The 25,770-nt window shown below is 46.0% G+C and overlaps 1 protein-coding gene across 3 annotated transcripts in view; it reads left to right on the forward strand.

The window, feature by feature from the left end:
* The window catches only part of CERKL (CERK like autophagy regulator), a 205,512-nt gene that overhangs the window by 113,212 nt on the left and 66,530 nt on the right, over positions 1 to 25,770 (forward strand). For all 3 annotated transcript variants that reach the window (XM_077272592.1, XM_077272591.1, XM_077272593.1), the window contains one exon: positions 8,843 to 8,906. In XM_077272592.1, the coding sequence (XP_077128707.1) occupies positions 8,843 to 8,906 (64 nt within the window). The remainder of the gene's footprint in view (positions 1 to 8,842; positions 8,907 to 25,770) is intronic.

The following is a 25,770-nucleotide window of genomic DNA, read 5'->3' on the forward strand; positions in this document are numbered from 1 at the left end:
CTTCATGCATAAATTTTGCCTTCAGATCTGGAATTAGAAAAACTGCAGCCACATATAAATAATCCATTTTAGATGGAATCTAAAGTCCTTGAAAAGATGAGTTCACATCAGATGGCTCTCTTCTACCCGAGGCCACAGTGCTCACATGCAGCAAAAGTTTTAAGGGGATCAAGGGCAAAATTTGCATTTACCTCCTATATTGATTATATGACCTATATCACTCGTAAAAAAAAACCCAAAAACTGTAAATGCCTCAGTGTCCACAGATAAGTGTGTAACAGAGTGAGAGGTACCTGAATAAGAAACGTAATAAAGCCTCTAGGAAGGCATATATATATTTTTTTAGAATTTATAGAACTAATTTTTTTTATTTTTTTTATGTAGTTCACATCATGTATTTTATTTGTAATTTTATAAAATTGAGCAAATCCCTTGAAATTCAATTTGGGCAGATTTACTAAGTTGAAAGAGAGATATTCGATTTACATTAAATAGATTTGAAGAAACTCAAATTTGCAGGGAAAGGTTAAATAAATAATACATTTTTTTCCGGCACTCCACATACCTGTTCTGCCAACGCTGCTACCCACCTGGTCCATCCATTCTTTACTAAAAGTGTGTTGCTCACAGAGTAATAATGCAGGACAGCCTAAAGACACTCCCCCGAGGGGGGGCGCATGCGCGGACCTTAGTAGCAGCGGACATGTCGCGCTGAGCTCCGCTTCCCGACTGTTCCCACACAGCCCTATTCAGCCGTCAGTGCGCAACAAACTTACCGCCACCAGATCGCTCACATCCCCGGAAACGGCGCTGCTGGTAATGCCAAAGAAGGGGAGCGTAACCCTGCAGGCCGCTCCATTACAGATCTTCTCCTGAGCGGTAATACATCCAAGATGGCCGCCGCAACAGCCTTATCCCCAGCCACGGCGCTGCAGGCAGAGGAGATTGCTGGCCAGGGAGAATCTGCTCCAAATATGGAAGCCATGATCTCCACAGCGGCACTCACAAAATCCCTGCAGGAGACTTTCAGGGCTGAGTTATCTTCAGCCATGCAGGGCATCGCTTCACAGCTCCAAGACATTATGCAACGCACAAATAACCTAGAAGAAAAAATGGAGGCTATGACAGACGCCATAGAAGAGGACCACGAGACACTCAGGCATCATACAGACCGCATTAATGATCTGGAACTCCGCTGTGAGGACTATGAAAACAGGTCCCGCAGGAGCAACTTAAGATTAAGAGGCCTCCCTGAGCATACTGTTGCCCTCAAAGAAACAGCAACAGCTCTTTTTACAGCTCTCCTGCCTGATTTAGATCCATCCCTCCTCCATATCACCAGAATCCACAGGGCCCTGGGTAAACCTCGCTCTGCTGACATGCCCAGAGATGTGATTTTGAAACTGCATTATGAAGAAACGAGGGATTTGATCCTGATGGCAGCCAGAGACCATCCAGCTTTACCTAACTTACCAAACTCTGTACATATATATGCAGACATTGCCACGGCCACGCTGGCCAGAAGGAGATCGCTCAGGCCCATCACGGCTTCTCTCCAGAAAGCTCAAGTTAAATACTGTTGGGGGTTCCCCTTTGCCCTGAACTTCACAGCTAACTCCCAATCATTTACCTGCCGATCCCTGGAAGAAGGAAAACAGGCTTTGATTAAAGCAGGAATACCGATCAGTGCTGACACCCCCTCTCTTCCCCAGAGAAAACCCAGACCAGCAAGGGAATGGAAAGACTCACCCAGAACAAGGAGTCAAAATGCACGGGTTACCTGATGTGGCTCTCCTGTAGCGTGGTTGAGAGAAAATTACGTCCGCTGAGACCACCTCCATCGAAAAAGGAGACCCTCTCCTTAACCGAATTCGTCTTGTGTAATGTACCCTGAATCCGGATGAGTATTTTACCATTATGTGTCTGACTTACTTCTTATAGGGTTACTAAACCCATCTGAACCTCTCTTACCTCTTCATATCCTCTCTCCCCCCTCCCCCACCCTACCCCATCATTCGCTTCCTATCCCCTGCTCCCTATATACCCCCCAACCCCCTTACCCCCCCCTCCCCCTTCTTCTTTTTTTTTTTTTTTTTCTTTTTCCCTAATATACCAAGGGTTGGGACTGTTGGGATTATGACATGCTGCCCAGAACTGGCGACCCCTGGTTTGCAACCTAATATGGGAACCCAGATCGCCATACTTGTTGGACTTAGGGTACTGTCACACAGTCACATTTTGATCGCTACGACGGTACGATTCGTGACGTTCTAGCGATATCGTTACGATATCGCAGTGTCTGACACGCAGCAGCGATCAGGGATCCTGCTGAGAATCGTACGTCGTAGCAGATCGTGTGGAACTTTCTTTCGTCGCTTGATCACCCGCTGACATCGCTGGATCGTTGTGTGTGACAGCGATCCAGCGATGTGTTCGCTTGTAACCAGGGTAAACATCGGGTAACTAAGCGCAGGGCCGCGCTTAGTAACCCGATGTTTACCGTGGTTACCAGCGTAAACGTAAAAAAACAAACAGTACATACTTACATTCCGGTGTCTGTCCTCCAGCGTCTCAGCTTCTCTCCACTGTGTGAGCGTCTGCCAGCCGGAAAGCGAGCACAGCGGTGACGTCTGACGTCACCGCTGTGCTTGCCGGCTATGGCGCTTACACAGTGGAGAGAAGCAGAACGCCGGGGACAGACACCGGAATGTAAGTATGTACTGTTTGTTTTTTTATTACTTTTACGCTGGTAACCACGGTAAACATCGGGTTACTAAGCGCGGCCCTGCGCTTAGTTACCCGATGTTTACCCTGGTTACCGGGGACTTCGGCATCGCTCCAGCGCCGTGATTGCAACGTGTGACCGCAGTCTACGACGCTGGAGCGATATTCATACGATCGCTGCGATGTCACGGATCGTGCCGTCGTAGCGATCAAAATGGTACTGTGTGACAGTACCCTTAGAGTCCTTTTGAAAATGTTATTTGTTCTGATTGTCGTTGTCTTCCCCCCGTTTGTCCCTCACCCATTGTTTCTTCACATTTATAGATGCTCTATCTACAGACTGACTGGATGCTGTGACGAGGTGAACCTAGATACGATTGCAGCCCCTAGCCTCACACCCAATATCAATAGTCACATACCCAAATATGTGTAGAGTCCTCTCCCATAATGTCCGGGGATTTAATTCACCATTAAAGCGTAAAAAGGCCTTCATTGATTACCAAAAACACAAGCCTGATATAATTTGCTTGCAGGAGACCCACTTCACCACCTCTTCATACTCTAAATACTTTGATTCCCAATATTCACAACATTATTTGTCGTCGTGGGATCGTAAGAGAAGAGGCGTGGCCATCCTTATTAAAAATAGTTTCCCATTTCACCACTCTAGCACATATCTGGACCCCGAGGGTAGATTCATTATCTTACTTGGCACATCCCAGGGCCTCAACATTTGCATCGTTAATAGTTACTCCCCCGCAAATGCTCAGACTCACACCTTCCAACTAATCTTGTCTAAACTAACCTCACTTACATACCACTACCTTGTTTGGTGTGGAGACTTTAACCTCACTATAAACCCATCACTAGATAGCAGTTCTCTGAAGCGAACTGACATAACAAAAACTGATAGGAGAATAATACTTCAGCTGATGAAGGAGAGTCATATCGAAGACGTGTGGAGAGAGATGAACGGCCCCATAAGGGGATATACTTACTACTCCCCAGCACAAAAAACTTACTCAAGAATAGACCTTCATCTAACCTCCGCCACAACACTCCCTTCAGTCCTTTTTTCCCGACACATCCCATCATCATGGTCGGATCATGATGTTGTCTTATCAATGTTTAAATTTGACATCATCTCCTCTAGGCTATTCAAATGGAGGCTAAATGAATCCCTGCTTACTGACCCCTCCACCCTAACTAATATCAAAAAAGATTTGAATATTTACTTCGAAACCAATTCCACTGGTGACGTTTCACCCGGTTTGGTGTGGATGGCACACAAAAAATTCATAACAGGGTCATTGATCAAAATTGCCTCTACTAAAAAGAAACAAAGATCGGAGCAACAGTTACAAATGGAAAACAAGTTGTCTAGATTGGAACAAGCAAACCAATCCGCCTCGTCACTATATTTAATTAAACAGATCCACGACACTAAATTGAAATTAGATGCACTTCTAACAAACAAAACTGAAAAAGCACTGACATGGACCAGGTCGTCCTTCTACAAACACGCCAACAAACCTAGCAATATGCTAGCTCGTAAACTCAGAAATAAACAGCTCCTAAACAATATTCCCTTTATCAAAGATTCAACAGGCCAAACCACAGCCAACCCAGAAACTATTTACAGCACATTTCATAAATACTACCAATCTCTTTACACTTCCCCCCAGCCTTCTCCCCCACAGCGTTTACAGTCCTTTTTTAGAGATTTTGAAACTTCCTAAGATATCTGCCTCCGCCATTGACCATCTCCAAACACCCATCACCACAGAGGAAGTAACGTCCACAATCAAGAATCTCAAAAAAACAAAGCTCCCGGCCCTGACGGCCTTACAGCTTTATACTACAAAAAATTCAGTGACATACTTACACCTTACATTCAACATTTCTGCAATGCCCTTCTAAACAGGAACCAAATGCCGCCTGAATTTTATACCGCGTACGTAACAATAATCCCAAAACCAAAGAGAGACCATCTTTACTCTAAGAATTATAGGCCCATTTCTCTGTTGAATGTGGACCTAAAAATATTTATGTCTATCATGACAGCCAGACTTAATACAGTCCTACCTTCATTGATCCATCGTGATCAAGTGGGATTTATACCTAAAAGGCAGGGCCCGGATAATATTAGAAGGAACCTGAATCTCATACACTCAGCAAATCATCACAGACGGCCCCTTTTGATGTTGGCCCTTGACATTGAAAAAGCTTTCGATTCGATCTCTTGGACATAACTATTTGAAGTTCTAGCAAAATTTGGTATCCCGGCAGGTATTATATCAAGCCTCAAATTACTCTACGATAGCCCCATGGCCTACCTAAAACTACCCTCTAATCAACCCGTCCCTATTAAAATTCAGCGAGGCACAAGGCAGGGCTGCCCGCTGTCGCCAGCCTTGTTTGCCTTGGCTATGGAACCTCTGGCGGAAGCCATTCGTACTAACCCTAACATCCAGGGGCCCCAGGATCTGGGTGATCAATATAAAACAAGCCTCTTCGCAGACGATCTACTTCTGACCCTTACCAACCCAATTACCTCACTCTCAAATTTATTTACCGTCCTCCACGAATTCGAACTCATATCAGGCCTTAAGATCAGTGTTGACAAATCTGAGGCTCTATTTATTAATACCCCAAAAGCCGCCCAAACCAACATAGTCTCCCAATTTAAATTTACTAAAAAAGAACATTACCTGACCTATTTGGGAGTTAATCTGACCTCCCACAGGTCGACTCTATTTAAATGGAACTACCTTCCACTACTAAAAAACCTCCAATCAGATCTCGCTAGATGGTCCTCGATGGCATTGTCCTGGCTCGGCAGATTGCATGCCATTAAGATGGTTACTCTCCCAAAATTCCTATACCTCTTCCGATCGTTACCTATCCCGTTATCACCCAAGACATTACGTGAAATCCATACCACAATTTCGAGGTTTCTGTGGCTGGGCAAGAGACCCCGGATTTGACAGAAAACCTTATTTATACACAGAAGATTGGGGGGTTTATCCTTACCCAACTTTGTATTATACTATAAGTCAGCCCAACTAGCCCAGCTAATTAATGTCTGTACTGATAGAGATAATCGGCCTAGATGGATTGATCTAGAATCCTCCTTCATGGCCCCCTTCTCCCTACCAGGCCTACTCTGGACTTTGCAGAAGCTCCCAAGGGGTCTTCATGTAACGGCGCCATTCTCCTTTCACTCCTTGATCATTTGGCGAAAAGAGAGGTTTAAGCATGACCTACAATCTAGAGCATCCCTATTGACCAACCTCTTCCATAATCCTGATTTTATACCGGGACTAGAGCCCCGCCCCTTCTCCTGGTGGATCTCTAGCGGCGTAACCACCCTGAGATACCTTTGCACGCCTTTCCACACCCTACTTACCCAACAAGAGTTTATCCAAAAACTCACACCTCCACCCGGGGAGACATTGCGTACTTGTCAAATCTTCCATTTTGCCAGACAGACCTTACAATTTAAAGTCCCCCTACGCCCTACAAATTTTGAACAGAAATGTTTAAACGACTCCCTGGGCAGGGGATCCATTTCCCTTATCTACGCCTCCCTAAATAATACTCAGGGTGACAAAAAGCTTCCTTTTATGGAACAATGGGAGACAGATTTGAATATATCAATGTCCCTAGAGGAATGGAGGAAAAATTGCAATACACTCTCTAAAGGTAGCTATCAGTCCTCGTTGGTTGAGACATCCATCAAACTCCTGCATAGGACTTACCAAGTCCCGAGCAAATTACATGCAATTTACCTGAATGTATCAGACCGTTGCTTCAGGGGATGCGGGGCCCAAGGAAACCTTAAACACATTTGGTGGGAATGCCCGGTGGTTTCCGCTCTGTGGCGAAAGGTTCAGTCCGCTGTGACAAAAATGTATGGTAAAATGGTACTTTTGAACCCGGCTGTATTCCTTTTGGTAGCTAGGATATCTGGCTTTTCTACTAAACTTCACAACCTAGTCTGCCAATTTTGCACGGCTGCAAAGCTACACATTGCATCGAGGTGGAGGACTGCTTCTCTTTCAATGTCACTAGTCGTGAACAGGATGAACACCATCTTACTCTACGAAAGAATCCAAGCCACAAGGGATGACACATGGGACATTTTCTATCAGACTTGGCGACCCTGGATGGAACTGGATACTAATGTAAACCTAGGGCAGACTTTAATATTATCCTTGTGATGGCTGTAAAACTTGTTCGTGTTCACTCATGTCATTCAGTATGAAATTCCTAATTGACCTTCCTCCATGTACTTTTCTCCCTTGTCCTTGTCCTGTTGTCTATGTGTGTTTATTTTGTGTTTTCCAGTCGTCGATCGGCTGTTGTTTACTTCCCGAGATTTAAGCTGCATATTACTCCCTTGCACGGGAAAATTGTTGTTATTCTCTTGTTCAGAAAAATAAAACTTATTGAAACTAAAGACACTCCCCCGAGGATCCTGTGAGCCATATTTCTGGAACTGTATGGTGGATTTAAAGAAAATAAAAAACGGAACACTCATGAGAGCTGTAGAAATAAAATATGAGCAAAATCGAGTTGCTTTTAACCTAGTGAGTGGTCTTCTTTAATAAATAAGGCCAATAGTGGGTAACTTATAAATAGAAGGGACAATCCATAGTAATCATTCAGATCTTTGCACAAGATTGATCTTCTTACCAATCGTTCATCCATCAAGTCGCTATAGCTCGAGACCGAACCACAGTCCGCCAAATAATAATAATATAATATGACCTCTATAATGATCGCAGACTATTTCTGAATAAGTCTTATGAAAAGAAATTTTTTTTAATTTAAATAATAGTCATCCCAGAAAATATTTTTAAATACAAGAAAAATAGAAAGTTACGGCAAAAAAAAAAATAAATACAAAAATGGCCCTTTCTAATGGTGGAAAATAATAACAAAATGAATAATAATACATTTGATATTTGAGTGTATCATTGACTTTTAACGTTGGGTCCCAGTTTCACTATAATAAATATATTCTTTTTTTTTTTTCTACTCAAATTATCATGTTACCCTGAATACCAAAAAAGCCCCGTAACTCATTCTCTTACCAGACCTCAGCCATGAACAGACAGGCATGAAAGATTTATGTAATCTTGCATATAACGGTGCACATTCTTACACAAAACATCCATCTGTAAGTGTCATGTCAGTCAAGAGGAATCTTTGATGGTTGGTTACAGCTGTGGAGCCTCTTCTGGCATTGCCGCCCTATAAAATGCTAAACGTGGTTGCGCTGCTCTCTGCCATCTGCAGCTTGGCTTTTCCGTTTTGCTCTGGCATTTTATACGATGCACAGGGCATCACGAGAGGCTCAGACGACAATGTAGAGTGACAGATTCATTTCCTCCGGAGGGTACATATTCTGGTATGCTCTTGTGCCACCCTTCTTTTTGTGCTTTATTGCAAAGTTACTGGTATTTGGCTTTTTTTTTAATTCTTCTATACTTGTTCCTTACCAGGTTTTCTAGTCAACACTGGATATTGGTAATCAATTAATTGCTCAATTTCTCAAGATTTATTAATTATTAATATATAATTGACTATTAAAACATATTATACCAATCCTTATGTTCTGGAGCAGCCGAATATTTCTGGTTCAGAATTTAGTTCTCCTCTTTCTCGTATCAATATAGCTGACTAAGATTAAATGGGGTCCCATGCAGGATCTTCTATTGATATCCCTCTTTTGGTTTCCCATCTAGTGCCTAAATAATACAGTCCTACAGTCATACAGATTAAGGCACCAAGTGTGAGAGTTAAGATATATTGGTTTGTCACAGAACCTTATGTTTTGGTATAATTTGTAGAGACACAACTATTTGGCAAGGGGAATAGTAATGTCCAGTTGCCAATTTATTCACGAATTTCTAGGAGGAATATAGTCCAGAATTTTTATATTCCAGAAACAAGATTTTATGTATTTTAAAATAGTTTTAAGGTGTTGACCTATTTTGCAAAATTATAAAAAAATATATATACTGTACATATTTTTCTATAAGCCACTTATGGCATATGCTGGAAATGTATACATATAAATGTTAATGTGTTTTTTTTTCTTTCTCCATAGAAACTAACTATAAAGGACATGCCCTTACATTGCTTAAAGAGTGTGAACTCCGGGAGTTTGACGGGTATGCTCTTTATCTACTAAAGTTTGAGTAATTGAATGTGTAGTTTGGTAATACAGTATATAAAGTATATGTAGCCAGTGTAAGCTTTGCAGACCTTGAGAAAGTGAACTGAAATGTACAAAATATCAAGAGTAGCGACAAAATCACTGGTGTTCTCAGTCCATACTTGGAACTGGATTACCAGGCAGTGACCATCGGCAGCAGTCACCTGAGATTGTTCATATCAGGCGAATGGCGGGAGACACAGGGCAGAAAGCAGAAGAGTGGTTACTGTCTGGGACATAGGTGTATATATTTTTTTGTTTTGTGCAGTACTGTGGAGCAAATATTAAGTGATTGTCCAGCTTTTGCTATACATTTAATGTGTAGACCAGGAAACTCTAAGCCTACACACCAAAGATGTCTGCAGGGATACATTAGCCTGGCAAAGGCCAGGGGCATATATTAAGCTCATTGGTTCCATAGTAAAAGTCCTCACATTCTCCATAACAATTTTTTTTTAGCAGAATAGGGTTATCACAGAAGGGCATACCTTCCAACATTTGAAGACCGTAAGAGGTACATGTATTGTGGAATGAGCATAGCAATGTGCCCACTACTGAAGCTCTTTAGTGTTTTCACCCACTACCATACACCTTGCATAGCCTCCATAGAGCATGCTCCCAAATGCCCCACCCCCACACACAGTATGACTCCCCCACTGTGAATTCCCTACACAAATTGCCCTTACAGTATTCCCTACATGCAAAGCCTGGTGACCCCACAGTGCCCTCAGCAAAGTATAATGATCCACAGTATGCCCAACACATTATGATGCTGCCCAGTGCCCATAAAACAGTATGATTGTGTGTGGAGCAGAGATTCTTTTGAATTGCCCTCCACTAAGCATGATGTCCCCATAGTTCTTCTTCATGCAATATTATACTCCACAGTCATCACGCCAACAGTGTGATCCCCCACACCTCCCCATACAATATCATATCCCTGAAAGTCTCAAGCATACAGTATCATGACCCCCACACACAATTTAATGATTCCACAGCCCCCGAAAGTGTGATACCCAACAGCCCCCAAACAGTATGATGGTCTCCACATGTAGAATGATGTCCTACAGCCCTCCGGTCATAATACCCAGAGTGTGATTTCCCAGAGCCCACCACACACACAGTATTATGGCTCCACAGCCCCCTTCGCCACACACACACGCGCGCACACACACACACACACACACACACACAGTATAATGACTTCACAGCTTCTCACACAGTATGAAGCTCCCACAATCCCCAACACAATAACATGGTCCCCAACATCATCCCTGCAGTATAAGGTCCCCATCAGCTCTTCCTGCCCATATGCACACAGTACGAGGCCCACACAGTCCTCCACAAAGTATCAGGACACCTACAATCCAGGAGAGGGTGGCAATTGAAAGAGAATATTGCAAAAGATGTATAAGGGCTTAGGTTGGGGGTTGGTGATTGAAGGGGGTTGAACGAGACTTGATAACTTGAGCAATGAGCTGGCAGGAGACAGTTCTATAGAAATTAATGTACAGGAGAGAGGTCGTGGGTAGGGTTGAGCGAAAAGGATCGTTCATTTTCATAAGTCGCCGACTGTTGGCAAAGTCGGCGTCTCATGAAACCGAGCCGATCCCTGTGTGGGGTCTGCCATGCGGTACGCGACTTTCGCGCCAAAGTCGCGTTTCAATGACGCTAAAAGCGCCATTTCTCAGCCAATGAAGGTGGACGCAGAGTGTGGGCAGCGTCATGACATAGATCTCAGTCCCCACCATCTTAGAGAAGGGCATTGCAGTGATTGGCTTGCTTTCTGCGGCGTCACAGGGGCTATAAAGGGGCATTCCCGCCGACCGCCATCTTACTGCTGCTGATCTGAAAGTAGGGAGAGGTTGCTGCCGCTTCTTCGGAAGCAGGGATAGTGATAGGCAGGGTACATAAAGCTACAAACCGCTTGTGCTGTAGCGATTTCCACTGTCCAACACCACCTTTTGATTGCAGGGACAGTGGAAGCTACATTTTTTTTTCCTCAGCGCTGTAGCTCATTGGGCTGCCCTAGAAGGCTCCCTGACCCTGATAGCTGCGTTGCTGTGCCTGTGTGTGTACGCCGCTGTGCAAACCAACTGCTTTTTTCAAAGCACAAATCCTGTTTTTCCTTCCTTTCTACACAGCTATCTTGTGTGTTTGTCCACACTTTTGTGTGCAGCAGTCCTTTTTATAGCTGCCTGCAATACTTTTCTGAGATAACTGCAGGGAGATAAATATTGGCAAGTCTGCCTCCGTGCCATTGCTGTGTGTGGCATCTGTCTCTCATTGTGTGGCACCGAAAACACTGTGTAATACTTGGCCATTTTTTTTTTTTTTTGGGTTCATTCACCCTTTTCCAAAAAAAAATTAGTGGGAGATAAATATTGGCAAGTCTGCCTCCGTGCCATTGCTGTGTGTGGTATCTGTCTCTCATTGTGTGCCACCAAAAACACTGTGTAATACTTGGCCATTTTTTTTTTTTGGGGTACATTCACCCTTTTCCAAAAAAAAAATTAGTGGGAGATAAATATTGGCAAGTCTGCCTCCGTGCCATTGCTGTGTGTGGCATCTGTCTCTCATTGTGTGCCACCAAAAACACTGTGTAGTACTTGGCCATTTTTTTTTTTTGGGTACATTCACCCTTTTCCAAAAAAAAAATTAGTGGGAGATAAATATTGGCAAGTCTGCCTCCGTGCCATTGCTGTGTGTGGCATCTGTCTCTCATTGTGTGCCACCGAAAACACTGTGTAATACTTGGCCTTTTTTTGGGGGGGGGTAAATTCTCCCTTTTCAAAAAAAAAAATTAGTGGGAGATAAATATTGGCAAGTCTGCCTCCGTGCCATTGCTGTGTGTGGTATCTGTCTCTCATTGTGTGCCACCAAAAACACTGTGTAATACTTGGCCATTTTTTTTTTTTGCTAAATTCTCCCTTTTCCCAAAAAAAAATTAGTGGGAGATAAATATTGGCAAGTCTGCCTCCGTGCCATTGCTGTGTGTGTCATCTGTCTCTCATTGTGTGCCACCGAAAACCACTGTGTAATACTGGGCCTCTTTTTTTTTTTAGGGTGAATTCTCCCAGAAAAAAAAAAATAGTGGGAGATTAAGATTGGCATTTCTGCTTGAGTGCTGGTCCTGTGTGTGCCATCTGTCTCAAATTATTGGGGCACAGAAAACCTAGTGTGTAACATTGGGCCTGATTTTCCTTTCAGTGTCAGGCACCTATAAAGGTATATATACAGGTCCTTCTCAAAAAATTAGCATATAGTGTTAAATTTCATTATTTACCATAATGTAATGATTATAATTAAACTTTCATATATTATAGATTCATTATCCACCAACTGAAATTTGTCAGGTCTTTTATTGTTTTAATACTGATGATTTTGGCCTACAACTCCTGATAACCCAAAAAACCTGTCTCAATAAATTAGCATATTTCAACCGTCCAATCAAATAAAAGTGTTTTTTAATAACAAACAAAAAAACCATCAAATAATAATGTTCAGTTATGCACTCAATACTTGGTCGGGAATCCTTTGGCAGAAATGACTGCTTCAATGCGGCGTGGTATGGAGGCAATCAGCCTGTGACACTGCTGAGATGTTATGGAGGCCCAGGATGCTTCAATAGCGGCCTTAAGCTCATCCAGAGTGTTGGGTCTTGCGTCTCTCAACTTTCTCTTCACAATATCCCACAGATTCTCTATGGGGTTCAGGTCAGGAGAGTTGGCAGGCCAATTGAGCACAGTAATACCATGGTCAGTAAACCATTTACCAGTGGTTTTGACACTGTGAGCAGGTGCCAGGAAGCATGAAGTGCTCCAAAATCTCCTGATAGCTAGCTGCATTGACCCTGCCCTTGATGAAACACAGTGGACCAACACCAGCAGCTGACATGGCACCCCACACCATCACTGACTGGGTACTTGACACTGGACTTCAGGCATTTTGGCATTTCCTTCTCCCCAGTCTTCCTCCAGACTCTGGCACCTTGATTTCCGAATGACATGCAAAATTTGCTTTCATCAGAAAAAAGTACTTGGGACCACTTAGCAACAGTCCAGTGCTGCTTCTCTGTAGCCCAGGTCAGGCGCTTCTGCCGCTGTTTATGGTTCAAAAGTGGCTTTACCTGGGGAATGCGGCACCTGTAGCCCATTTCCTGCACACGCCTGTGCACGGTGGCTCTGGATGTTTCCACACCAGACTCAGTCCACTGCTTCCTCAGGTTCCCCAAGGTCTGGAATCGGTCCTTCTCCACAATCTTCCTCAGGGTCCGGTCACCTCTTCTCGTTGTACAGCGTTTTCTGCCACATTGTTTCCTTCCAACAGACTTACCATTGAGGTGCCTTGATACAGCACTCTGGGAACAGCCTATTTGTTGAGAAATTTCTTTCTGGGTCTTACCCTCTTGCTTGAGGGTGTCAATGATGGCCTTCTTGACATCTGTCAGGTCGCTAGTCTTACCCATGATGGGGGTTTTGAGTAATGAACCAGGCAGGGAGTTTTTAAAAGCCTCAGGTATCTTTTGCATGTGTTTAGAGTTAATTAGTTGATTCAGAAGATTAGGGTAATAGGTCGTTTAGAGAACCTTTTCTTGATATGCTAATTTATTGAGACAGGTTTTTTGGGTTATCAGGAGTTGTAGGCCAAAATCATCAGTATTAAAACAATAAAAGACCTGACAAATTTCAGTTGGTGGATAATGAATCTATAATATATGAAAGTTTAATTGTAATCATTACATTATGGTAAATAATGAAATTTAACACTATATGCTAATTTTTTGAGAAGGACCTGTAAATCCTACAGAAGTTTGAGTTCACCTGATAAGTTGTTTTACAGTAACAAATAGCGTTACTTTGGTTATGTTTTGCAAACAATGAGGAAGTCTAGTGGAAGAGGTCGTGGCCGTGGGCGGTCATTGTCAGCTGGTAATGATGGTAGTGGTGGTGGAGCATCAGGTGGTCGTGGTAAAAGCAGTACAGCACCTAAGTCTCGAGTTGTTGAGCCAGGTTCGTTGTCTGGCTACACAAGGCCTCGAACGCTCTCTTTTCTGGGTGTAGGAAAACCACTTTTGAAGCCGGAGCAGGAGGAACAAGTATTGGCTTTCATTGCTGACTCTGCCTCTAACTCTTTCGCCTCCTCCTCGGAAAGTGCCAAATGTCAGAGCAGTGCATCGTCAGTGGATGCTCCCGGTCAGGAAGAAGTCGCTTCCTTGTGTCCTTCACTAAAAACAACAGTTAACCACTTAAGCCCCGAGGGTGGTTTGCACGTTAATGACCGGGCCAATTTTTACAATTCTGACCACTGTCCCTTTATGAGGTTATAACTCTGGAACGCTTCAACAGGTCTTGGCGATTCTGACATTGTTTTCTCATGACATATTGTACTTCATGATAGTGGTAAAATTTCTTTGATATTACCTGCGTTTATTTGCAAAAAAAATGGAAATTTGGCGAAAAGTTTGAAAATTTTGCAATTTTCCAAATTTGAATTTTTATGCCCTTAAATCACAGAGATATGTCACACAAAATACTTAATATGTAACATTTCCCACATGTCTACTTTACATCAGCACAATTTTGGAACCAAAATTTTTTTTTGTTAGGGAGTTATAAGGGTTAAAAGTTGACCAGCAATTTCTCATTTTTACAACACCATTTTTTTTTAGGGACCACATCTCATTTGAAGTCATTTTGAGGGGTCTATATGATAGAAAATACCCAAGTGTGACACCATTCTAAAAACTGCACCCCTCAAGGTGCTCAAAACCATACTCAAGAAGTTTATTAACCCTTCTGGTGCTTCACAGGAATTTTTGGAATGTTTAAATAAAAATGAACATTTAACTTTTTTTCACAAAAAATTTACTTCAGCTCCAATTTGTTTTATTTTACCAAGGGTAACAGGAGAAAATGGACCCCAAAAGTTGTTGCACAATTTGTTCTGAGTACGCCGATACCCCATATGTGGGGGTAAACCACTGTTTGGGCGCATGACAGAGCTCGGAAGCGAAGGAGCGCCATTTGACTTTTCAATGCAAAATTGACTGGAATTGAGATGCGACGCCATGTTGCGTTTGGGGAGCCCCTGATGTGCCTAAACATTGAAACCCCCCACAAGTGACACCATTTTGGAAAGTAGACCCCCTAAGAAACTTATCTAGAGGTGTGGTGAGCACTTTGACCCACCAAGTGCTTCACAGAAGTTTATAATGCAGAACCGTAAAAATAAAAAATCATATTTTTTCACAAAAATTATTTTTCGCCCCCAATTTTTTATTTTCCCAAGGGTAAGAGAAGAAATTGGACCCCAAAAGTTGTTGTACAATTTGTCCTGAGTACGCTGATACCCCATATGTGGGGATAAACCACTGTTTGGGCGCATGGGAGAGCTCGGAAGGGAAGTATCACCGTTTGACTTTTCAATGCAAAATTGACAGGAATTGAGATGGGACGCCATGTTGCGTTTGGAGAGCCACTGATGTGCCTAAACATTGAAACCCCCCACAAGTGACACCATTTTGGAAAGTAGACCCCCTAAGGAACTTATCTAGATGTGTTTTGAGCGCTTTGACCCACCAATGGCTTCACAGAAGTTTATAATGCAGAGCCATAAAAATAAAACAAAAATTATTTTCCCACAAAAATTATTTTTTAGCCCCCAGTTTTGTATTTTCCCGAGAGTAACAGGAGAAATTGGACCCCAAAAGTTGTTGTCCAATTTGTCCTGAGTGCGCTGATACCCCATATGTGGGGGGGAACCACCGTTTGGACGCATGGAAGGGCTCGGAAGTGAAGGAGCGCCATTTGGAATGCAGACTTAGATGGAATGGTCTGCAGGCTTCACATTGCGTTTGCAGAGCCCCTAATGTACCTAAACAGTAGAAGCCCCGCACAAGTGACCCCATTTTGGAAACTAGACCCCCCAAGGAACTTATCTAGATGTGTTGTAAGAACTTTGAACCCCCAAGTGTTTCACTACAGTTTATAACGCAGAGCCGTGAAAATAAAAAATCCTTTTTTTTCCCACAAAAATTATTTTTTAGCCCCCAGTTTTGTATTTTCCCAGGGGTAACAGGAGAAATTGGACCCCAAAGGTTGTTGTCCTATTTGTCCTGAGTACGCTGATACCCCATATGTTGGGGTAAACCCCTGTTTGAGCACACGGGAGAGCTCGGAAGGGAAGGAGCACTGTTTTACTTTTTCAACGCAGAATTGGCTGGAATTGAGATCGGACGCCATGTCGCGTTTGGAGAGCCCCTGATGTGCCTAAACAGTGGAAACCCCCCAATTATAACTGAAACCCTAATCCAAACACACCCCTAACCCTAATCCCAACAGTAACCCTAACCACACCTCTAACCCTGACACACCCCTAACCCTAATCCCAACCCTATTCCCAACCGTAAATGTAATCTAAACCCTAACCATAACTTTAGCCCCAACCCTAACCCTAACTTTAGCCCCAACCCTAACTGTAGCCTTAACCCTAGCCCCAACCCTAGCCCTAACCCTAGCCCTAACCCTAACCCTAGCCCTAATGGGAAAATGGAAATAAATACATTTTTTTTATTTTTCCCTAACTAAGGGGGTGATGAAGGCGGGTTTGATTTACTTTTATAGCGAGTTTTTTAGCGGATTTTTATAATTGGCAGCCGTCACACACTGAAAGACGCTTTTTATTGCAAAAAATATTTTTTGCGTTACCACATTTTGAGAGCTATAAATTTTCCATATTTTGGTCCACAGAGTCATGTGAGGTCTTGTTTTTTGCGGGACGAGTTGACGTTTTTATTGGTAACATTTTTGGGCACGTCACATTTTTTGATCGCTTTTTATTCTGATTTTTGTGAGGCAGAATGACCAAAAACCAGCTATTCATGAATTTCTTTTGGAGGAGGCGTTTATACCGTTCCGCGTTTGGTAAAATTGATAAAGCAGTTTTATTCTTCGGGTCAGTACGATTACAGCGATACCTCATTTATATTATTTTTTTATGTTTTGGCGCATTTATACGATAAAAACTATTTTATGGAAAAAATAATTATTTTTGCATCGCTTTATTCTCAGGACTATAACTTTTTTATTTTTTTGCTGATCATGCTGTATCATGGCTCGTTATTTGCGGGACAAGATGATGCTTTCAGCGGTACCATGGTTATTTATATCTGTCTTTTTGATCGTGTGTTATTCCACTTTTTGTTCGGCGGTATGATAATAAAGCGATGTTTTTTGCCTCGTTTTTTTTTTTTTTTCCTTACGGTGTTTACTGAAGGGGTTAACTCGTGGGCCAGTTTTATAGGTCCGGTCGTTACGGACGCGGCGATACTAAATATGTGTACTTTTATTGTTTTTTTTTATTATTTAGATAAAGAAATGTATTTATGGGAATAATATATATATATTTTTTTTCATTATTTTGGAATATTTTTTTTAATTTTTTTTTACACATTTGGAAATTTTTTTTTTTACTTTTTTACTTTGCCCCAGGGGGGGACAATACAGATCAGTGATCTGCCAGTTTGCATAGCACTCTGACAGATCACCGATCTGAGAGAAGCGCAGGCTGCTTCACAGTGCCTGCTCTGAGCAGGCTTCTGTGAAGCCACCTCCCTCCCTGCAGGACCCGGATCCGCGGCCATCTTGGATCCGGGTCTGGAGCAGGCAGGGAGGGAGGTAAGACCCTCACAGCAACGCGATCACATCGCGTTGCTGCGGTGGGCTCAGGGAAGCCCGCAGGGAGCCCCCTCCCTGCGCGATGCTTCCCTGCACCGCCGGCACATCGCGATCATGTTTGATCGCGGTGTGCCGGGGGTTAATGTGCCGGGAGCGGTCCGTGACCGCTCCTGGCACATAGTGCCGGATGTCAGCTGCGATAGGCAGCTGACACCCGGCCGCGATCGGCCGCGCTCCCCCCGTGAGCGCGGCCGATCGCGTATGACGTACTATCCCGTCACCGGGAATTAAGTCCCGGGTCACCTTGACGGGATAGTACGTCATACGGGATTAAGGGGTTAAGGATGCGTCAGTCGACACAACAGGTTACTCCATGGAGCTCTTTACACATACCGTTCCTGGGTTAGACAGTGAAACAGTTAACAGGCCATGCCCATTAGAAGTTGAATCGGACATGGAGTGCACAGATGCACAGCCACAGCCAGATTACTATGCTGTTCCTTTGACTCAGACCAGAATATTGCCCTCGCAGTGTACTGAGGCAGAATCAAACCCAGCGGAGACTATGGTGCCCCGTCACGAAGGCTATACCACCGGCTTACACGGTGACACAGACGAAATTGCACACGACATAGAAGAGGAGGTCATAGATGACCCAGTTGTGGACCCCGATTGGCAGCCATTGGGGGAACAGGGTGCAGGCGGCAGTAGTTCTGAAGTGGAGGAGGAGCCGCAGCAGGCATCAACATCACAACAGATTCCATCTACCGGGCCCGTATCTGGCCAAAAACGCGTGGCAAAAACAAAACCAGTTGGAGGACAGCGTGGCCATCCGGTTAAAGAAGCTCAGTCTGCAATGCCTGAAAAGGTATCCGATAGTAGAAAGAGTGCAGTCTGGCATTTTTTTAAACAACATCCAAATGATCAGCGCAAAGTCATCTGTCAAAAATGTTCAACAACCTTAAGCAGAGGTCAGAATCTTAAAAGTCTAAATACAAGTTGCATGCATAGACATTTATCCACCATGCATTTGCAAGCCTGGACTAACTACCAAACGTCCCTAAAGGTTGCAGCACCCTCGGCCAATGAAGCTAGTCAGCAACGCTACATCCCTTCCCTCCCTGTAAGCCCACCATTTCCCGCGCCACCTGCAGTATCTGTGCAGCTTTCGTCGCCAGGCCAAAGCAGTCAGGGAATCACCAGGTTAGTAGTAGGAAACACTGCATGTAGGGCACCGGCAAGAATACCATCTCCAACCCTCTCTCACTCACCCATGTCCACCGGCACCACCGCTAGTTCCACGATCTCCAGCTCTCCAGTCCAGCTCACCCTACATGAGACTCTTGTTAGGAAAAGGATGTGCAGCGCCCCAGAGTTCTGGTCGTTGCAGTACTGTGGCTCTGCCACTAAGGGGAGCCATGGTACGTTCGATGGCACTGAAGGAGTTCCTCCAATCAGGTATCACAGACACCAATATGTTTCACAGCAGGGCCTCCGGGGGGAGCTAAGGGTGCTATTCATTAGGCCACTCCCCACCATAGTGGGTAAACTGGGGGTCAGGCAGGAAGTTAGAAGAGAACGCTGACGGGATTGAACAGAGCAACACCCTGTGGCAGAGGGTGTTGTGAAGGGAGAGACTGTAGGGTCTCTGCCAGGGGTGGGATCCTGGCAGAGGCTTGGCATTGAGAGAACGTAACGGGACCGTGCCTGCTCAGCTTAGCGGCGGTGCCCAAGAAAGGACTAGAAGCGAGGCAGATTGTGCTGAGTGAGAAACGAGATCAAGCAGAAGGAGAATACCAGCAGGGGTTTTGTTGAAAGAGGCAGCACCCTGCTGAGGCGCAATACCGGTGGCCGGAACGCCGAGGGAGTGGATTAGAATACAGCTTCAAGCCATACTCCAAACAGCGGCAGGACAGTCGGTCTCAGGCGGGCTGTCTACCACATATCACCTATGAAGTCTTGGGGGGCAATTGCGGGAGAGGGGCGTCTCTAGGGTCCCGGAAGAACTCCAGGCCTACCTGACAAACGGGTGCCATTCCAACCTGAATACAGGGAAGGGGTGGATTACAGAGGAACATCAAATCGAGTTGTGAGGGAACTTAAGAAACAGACACAACCGTTGTGGGGTCACTTTCCGTGAGCACAGCAGGGAAGGACTACAACACATAGCGCTAGTAGGAAGGCACAGATCTCCACCTGAGAGGAGGACTCTGGAGGTGCCATTGGACCGGCTGGACTTGCGTAGCCTGGTGAACCGTGTTCTGGACTGAGGACTCAGAGATCTCCAGTAAAGAGGTAAAGAGACTGCAACCTGGTGTCCTTGTTATTTACTGCGACCTGCACCCCCACAACTGCACCGCTACTTCGCTATCGTTACTACCAACACCCACACCTTGCATTTTACTGTGCGCCCCCCCCACGGCAGGGTCACGGACCGGGGCCTAGCCGCCGTGACAACCCCAGAAGCAGAGACTCAGAGGCCCGGTACCGGGTACCCCTCGGCCCTGCGGCGGTGGAGGGGGCGCTGCAGAACTTGGCGTCACGAACAGGATCTACTTAAGCCTGAAGAATCAGGTCATGTGTGCCTAGAGACTGTGATTTACTGTGCTAGGACTGTACTTTATTGTAAGACTGTGCTGCGCCATTAGCCGCCAGAAGTTCCCGCCAAAAGACGCCGCCATTGCTACATCCAAGGGGAAGGAGGGCGTGTTATGGGCGGAGACTCCCAGTGTGGCGCGAGAAATGGCTACCGCCCCCTGCACTTCTGGTTGCAGAGGAATGGCCTGCCCCAAAACGGAAGAGAAACACTCCTTGATATGCAACAGCGAGGGGCTGGGGACGGAGAAGCCCGACCTCGGAGAAATGGCGGAGTTAGGTGCATGCACTGCCACCGACTATCGGGCAGCGATGATGAACAGCGAGTGCCTGAGCGAGGAAGGAGCAGTTCCGGCCTGCCCTTCTTCACCAACGATGGACCGGAAGCCTGCGGACCCGACAGCGGGGCTACGTCCACCAATCCTGACTTTGGAGTTAGAGGAGGAGGAACTACAGCAAGCGGAGCCGAATCCGAGAATCCTATTGGAGGAGCCGCAGTCCGGGCTGCAGCCGACTCCAGCACCCTTGTAAATGGACCGGAGCGACACCGATGGAACCACATTAGGCGCAGGTATGGCCGACGTCCCTGCTCCCCTTCACGAGCCCGATTCCATGACCCACCTCCGTCTCAGTAGGGAGCGACTTATCTCGGCAGGGCTAATGGTGCTATCCCCCGATGACCTGGGGAGGATGGTGCCACCGCTGTCGACTGGAGTGGGGGAGCCCGTGGATGTGAGCTTAGATGGAGTAGTTCTTCGGTGGGACACCCCCTGGTTTAGAGCAGATGGATCCCGGGAGAACGGGTCCACTCTTGCGGTGCTTACATGGGAACAATATAGACAGTGCTTGATTCTGCAGTGGAAAGGACGGAAAGGGACTCAGTCGATGGGCCCCTCGAAAGTACGACAACCCCCCCAGACAGGGGATGACAGAGACGCGGTAAGGCGGGGCACTGTGTTGGCCTACCATGTAAAAAGGGGGTGGGGCCTCATACACGAGACGGGACTGGATACTGATGTTTTCGTTGCGCATTGTAACGTGAGGGCTCCCTGTTGTGGCCGAAGCGGAGAACCCTTACAAAAGGGGGATCCAGTGACCTACAGCCGCCACTTGAACCCACTCGGGTGGTATGCACGGAATGTTCGGCGGTGTATGTCTGGAGCCGCGGCACTAGCTACCCCAGACCTGGTCCCGGGAGTACCCGAACTTGTCACCATTGCAACGGTACGCCTAGTGGCAGCCCCAGAGTTGGCCAATCGAGTTCATCTGCATGTTCGAACCGCGGACACTGGCGCTACAGTGGCCAGGGTCCCGGAATCAAAGCCACCTGAAGAAGAATAAACCTCGGAAACCGGAAAAATGTAAATAGTTTTCCTTTAACTGTTCCTGATTGTTTGTTGCTAAACCCGTCCAGGGTAAACTTTAAAAGGTGACCCCTTTGTTGACCCGGGGTCACTATTGTTGTTTTCCAGAAGTTTTACACAAACTGCAGTAATCATGGACTGTGCATGATTCGAACTTCCTTGTAAATAGTTGCACCTTCTTAAGGGTGCCTCCTACTGGTTTTAGTTAAAAGACACTTTGCGAAGATACCTTTCCTACTGGTTTTAGTTAAAAGACACTTTGCGAAGATGCCATTCCGGAGCCTTTGCGTGGACTGGTAGGCTGAGAAGACGAGCTACCTCAGAAAGGCTTGGTCCCCTCTTAAAGGGGATGCGTGGAATTGAACTTGAAAGCGATATTGTTTTAGAACGGTAATATGATGATGCTTTGAGAAAAAGAATGTAACTGTTTTACATGAAAAGTTATATGTGTTTAAATTGTTTGAATTGTGAAATCTGAAAATAATGTTTTGTGAAAGGAAAAGATGCAGAGAGCCCGCAGGGGTAGAAGTAGAGATCTGCGTAGTTGAAAGTAAAGAAGTAATGATGAAGGTGAGGATAGAAGGTAAACCCTGCGTCCCCATAGAAAGTTACTTTGTTACTAAGGACAGAAAGCGAACCCGTAGGGGTTAGAGAGTGAGTCCTTAAAGGAGCCGAGTAGAGCTGGCTCAGAGTTCTTTAAACGAAAGGAATGTTATGTCTATACTATGTATAGTAGCGAAAGGCAGTAGGCTCTGGCTGAACGGGGCGGTCCTGTGAAAGAAAGGAGAGGCAGTAGGTCTGGTGCCATAGGGACAGGCGGTCCTGCAGGTTCAAAGTAGGAGAATGTGAAGTTACCCTACCCTGTAATGTGATTATAGGAAGGCCTTTGGTAAACTTAGAGTGTATGTTTCTTAAAGGCAAAGTTAATTTATTGTTCCAGAATTTGCACTAAGTAGAATACCCGGTTGGGTAACAGGAGTTATGTATAGCCTGTAATTTATAATGTTGACTATGTTTGTAACGTTAAAAGTGTCCTCACCTCCCATAAAGGGAAGCTTGTTCAAGTATACTTATTGTTTTGCACTCAACAAAATTGTATGTCTGTTTACTAATCTGTATTGTTGTTTTTCTTCCCAGTCCCGGAGTACTGTGTTTAACCAGGGGGGAGTGCAGCGCCCCAGAGTTCTGGTCGTTGCAGTACTGTGGCTCTGCCACTAAGGGGAGCCATGGTACGTTCGATGGCACTGAAGGAGTTCCTCCAATCAGGTATCACAGACACCAATATGTTTCACAGCAGGGCCTCCGGGGGGAGCTAAGGGTGCTATTCATTAGGCCACTCCCCACCATAGTGGGTAAACTGGGGGTCAGGCAGGAAGTTAGAAGAGAACGCTGACGGGATTGAACAGAGCAACACCCTGTGGCAGAGGGTGTTGTGAAGGGAGAGACTGTAGGGTCTCTGCCAGGGGTGGGATCCTGGCAGAGGCTTGGCATTGAGAGAACGTAACGGGACCGTGCCTGCTCAGCTTAGCGGCGGTGCCCAAGAAAGGACTAGAAGCGAGGCAGATTGTGCTGAGTGAGAAACGAGATCAAGCAGAAGGAGAATACCAGCAGGGGTTTTGTTGAAAGAGGCAGCACCCTGCTGAGGCGCAATACCGGTGGCCGGAACGCCGAGGGAGTGGATTAGAATACAGCTTCAAGCCATACTCCAAACAGCGGCAGGACAGTCGGTCTCAGGCGGGCTGTCTACCACATATCACCTATGAAGTCTTGGGGGGCAATTGCGGGAGAGGGGCGTCTCTAGGGTCCCGGAAGAACTCCAGGCCTACCTGACAAACGGGTGCCATTCCAACCTGAATACAGGGAAGGGGTGGATTACAGAGGAACATCAAATCGAGTTGTGAGGGAACTTAAGAAACAGACACAACCGTTGTGGGGTCACTTTCCGTGAGCACAGCAGGGAAGGACTACAACACATAGCGCTAGTAGGAAGGCACAGATCTCCACCTGAGAGGAGGACTCTGGAGGTGCCATTGGACCGGCTGGACTTGCGTAGCCTGGTGAACCGTGTTCTGGACTGAGGACTCAGAGATCTCCAGTAAAGAGGTAAAGAGACTGCAACCTGGTGTCCTTGTTATTTACTGCGACCTGCACCCCCACAACTGCACCGCTACATCGCTATCGTTACTACCAACACCCACACCTTGCATTTTACTGTGCGCCCCCCCCACGGCAGGGTCACGGACCGGGGCCTAGCCGCCGTGACAACCCCAGAAGCAGAGACTCAGAGGCCCGGTACCGGGTACCCCTCGGCCCTGCGGCGGTGGAGGGGGCGCTGCAGATGTACTCATCCTCGCATCCGCGTACACAGGGTTTGAACGCCCACATTGCTAGACTAATCTCATTAGAGATGATGCCCTACCGGTTAGTTGAAAGCGAAGCTTTCAAAGCGCTGATGGACTACGCTGTACCACGCTATGAGCTACCCAGTCGGCACTTCTTTTCTAGAAAAACCATCCCAGCCCTCCAACAGCATGTTAAAGACCGCATCGTCCATGCACTCAGGCAGTCTGTGACTACAAAGGTGCACCTGACAACAGATGCATGGACCAGTAGGCATGGCCAGGGACGTTACGTGTCCATCACGGCACACTGAGTGAATGTGGTGGATGCAGGGTCCACAGGGGACAGCAATATTGGGACAGTTCTGCCTAGCCCACGGTCAAGGAAAGAGTTGGCTGTAGGCATTCGCCCCCCCTCCTCCTCTTCCTCCTCCTCCTGTAGAAGCGAGAGCTCGTCCACAGACCGCAGTCGCACATCCACTCCATCCGCAGCTGCCACTGTTGCACACCAGGTGTGCCATTATGGGACAGCTAGTGGCAAGCGTCAGCAGGCTGTATTGGCAATGAAGTGTTTGGGCGACAACAGACACACCGCGGAAGTTCTGTCCGAGTTCTTGCAGAAAGAAACTCAGTCATGGCTGGGCACTGTACATCTTGAGGCAGGCAAGGTAGTGAGTGATAACGGAAGGAATTTCATGGCTGCCATAGCCCTTTCCCAACTGAAACACATTCCTTGCGTGGCTCACACCTTAAACCTGGTGGTGCAGTGCTTCCTGAAAAGTTATCCGGGGTTACCCGACCTGCTTCTCAAAGTGCGCAGACTTTGCTCGCATATCCGCCGTTCGCCTGTACACTCCAGCCGTATGCAGAACTATCAGCGTTCTTTGAACCTTCCTCAGCATCGCCTAATCATCGACGTTGCAACAAGGTGGAACTCCACACTGCACATGCTTCAGAGAGTGTGCGAACAGAGGCGTGCTGTTATGTATTTGTGGGAGGATACACGGGCAGGCAGTTGGATGGCAGACATGGAGTTGTCAGGTGTGCAGTGGTCGAAGCTACAAGACCTGTGTCAAGTCCTTCAGTGTTTTGAGGAATGCACACGGCTGGTTAGTGCAGACAACGCCATAATAAGCATGAGCATCCCCCTAATGCGTCTGCTGATGCAAAGTTTGACGCACATAAAGGAGCAGGCGTCTGCAGCCGAGGAAGAGGAAAGCCTTGATGACAGTCAGCCATTGTCTGGTCAGGGCCGTGTAGAGGACGCGGTAGCAGGCGAAGAGGAGGAGGAGGACGAGGAGGATGATGGGGATGAGTACTTTTTTAATGAGGAAGCTTCTCCTGGGCCAACAGAAATTAGTGGCGTTGCAAGGCCGGGTTCTGTTTTTTTAAGGGAGACAAGTGACGTAGATTTGCCTGTAACTACCCCTCAACCCAGCACAACCGCAGATTTGACAACTGGAACTTTGGCTCACATGGCGGATTATGCCTTACGTATCCTCAAAAGGGACACACGCATTATTAAAATGATGAGCGATGAAGATTACTGGTTGGCCTGCATCCTTGACCCTCGCTATAAAGGCAAATTGCAAAATATTATGCCACATGAGAACCTCGAACAAATATTAGCAACCAAACAAGCTACTCTTGTAGACCGTTTGATTCAGGCATTCCCAGCACACAGCGCCGGTGATGGTTCTCACACAAGCTGCAGGGGGCTACAGGGCAGAGGTGTTAGAGGTGCACAGATCAGAAGTGGCGTTGGTCAGAGGGGTTTTCTGACCAGGTTGTGGAGTGATTTCGCAATGACCGCAGACAGGACAGGTACTGCAGCATCTATTCAA

The sequence above is a fragment of the Ranitomeya variabilis genome, chromosome 7 (genome assembly GCF_051348905.1).
Source record: "Ranitomeya variabilis isolate aRanVar5 chromosome 7, aRanVar5.hap1, whole genome shotgun sequence".
In the NCBI taxonomy this organism is placed as follows: Eukaryota; Metazoa; Chordata; class Amphibia; order Anura; family Dendrobatidae; genus Ranitomeya; species Ranitomeya variabilis.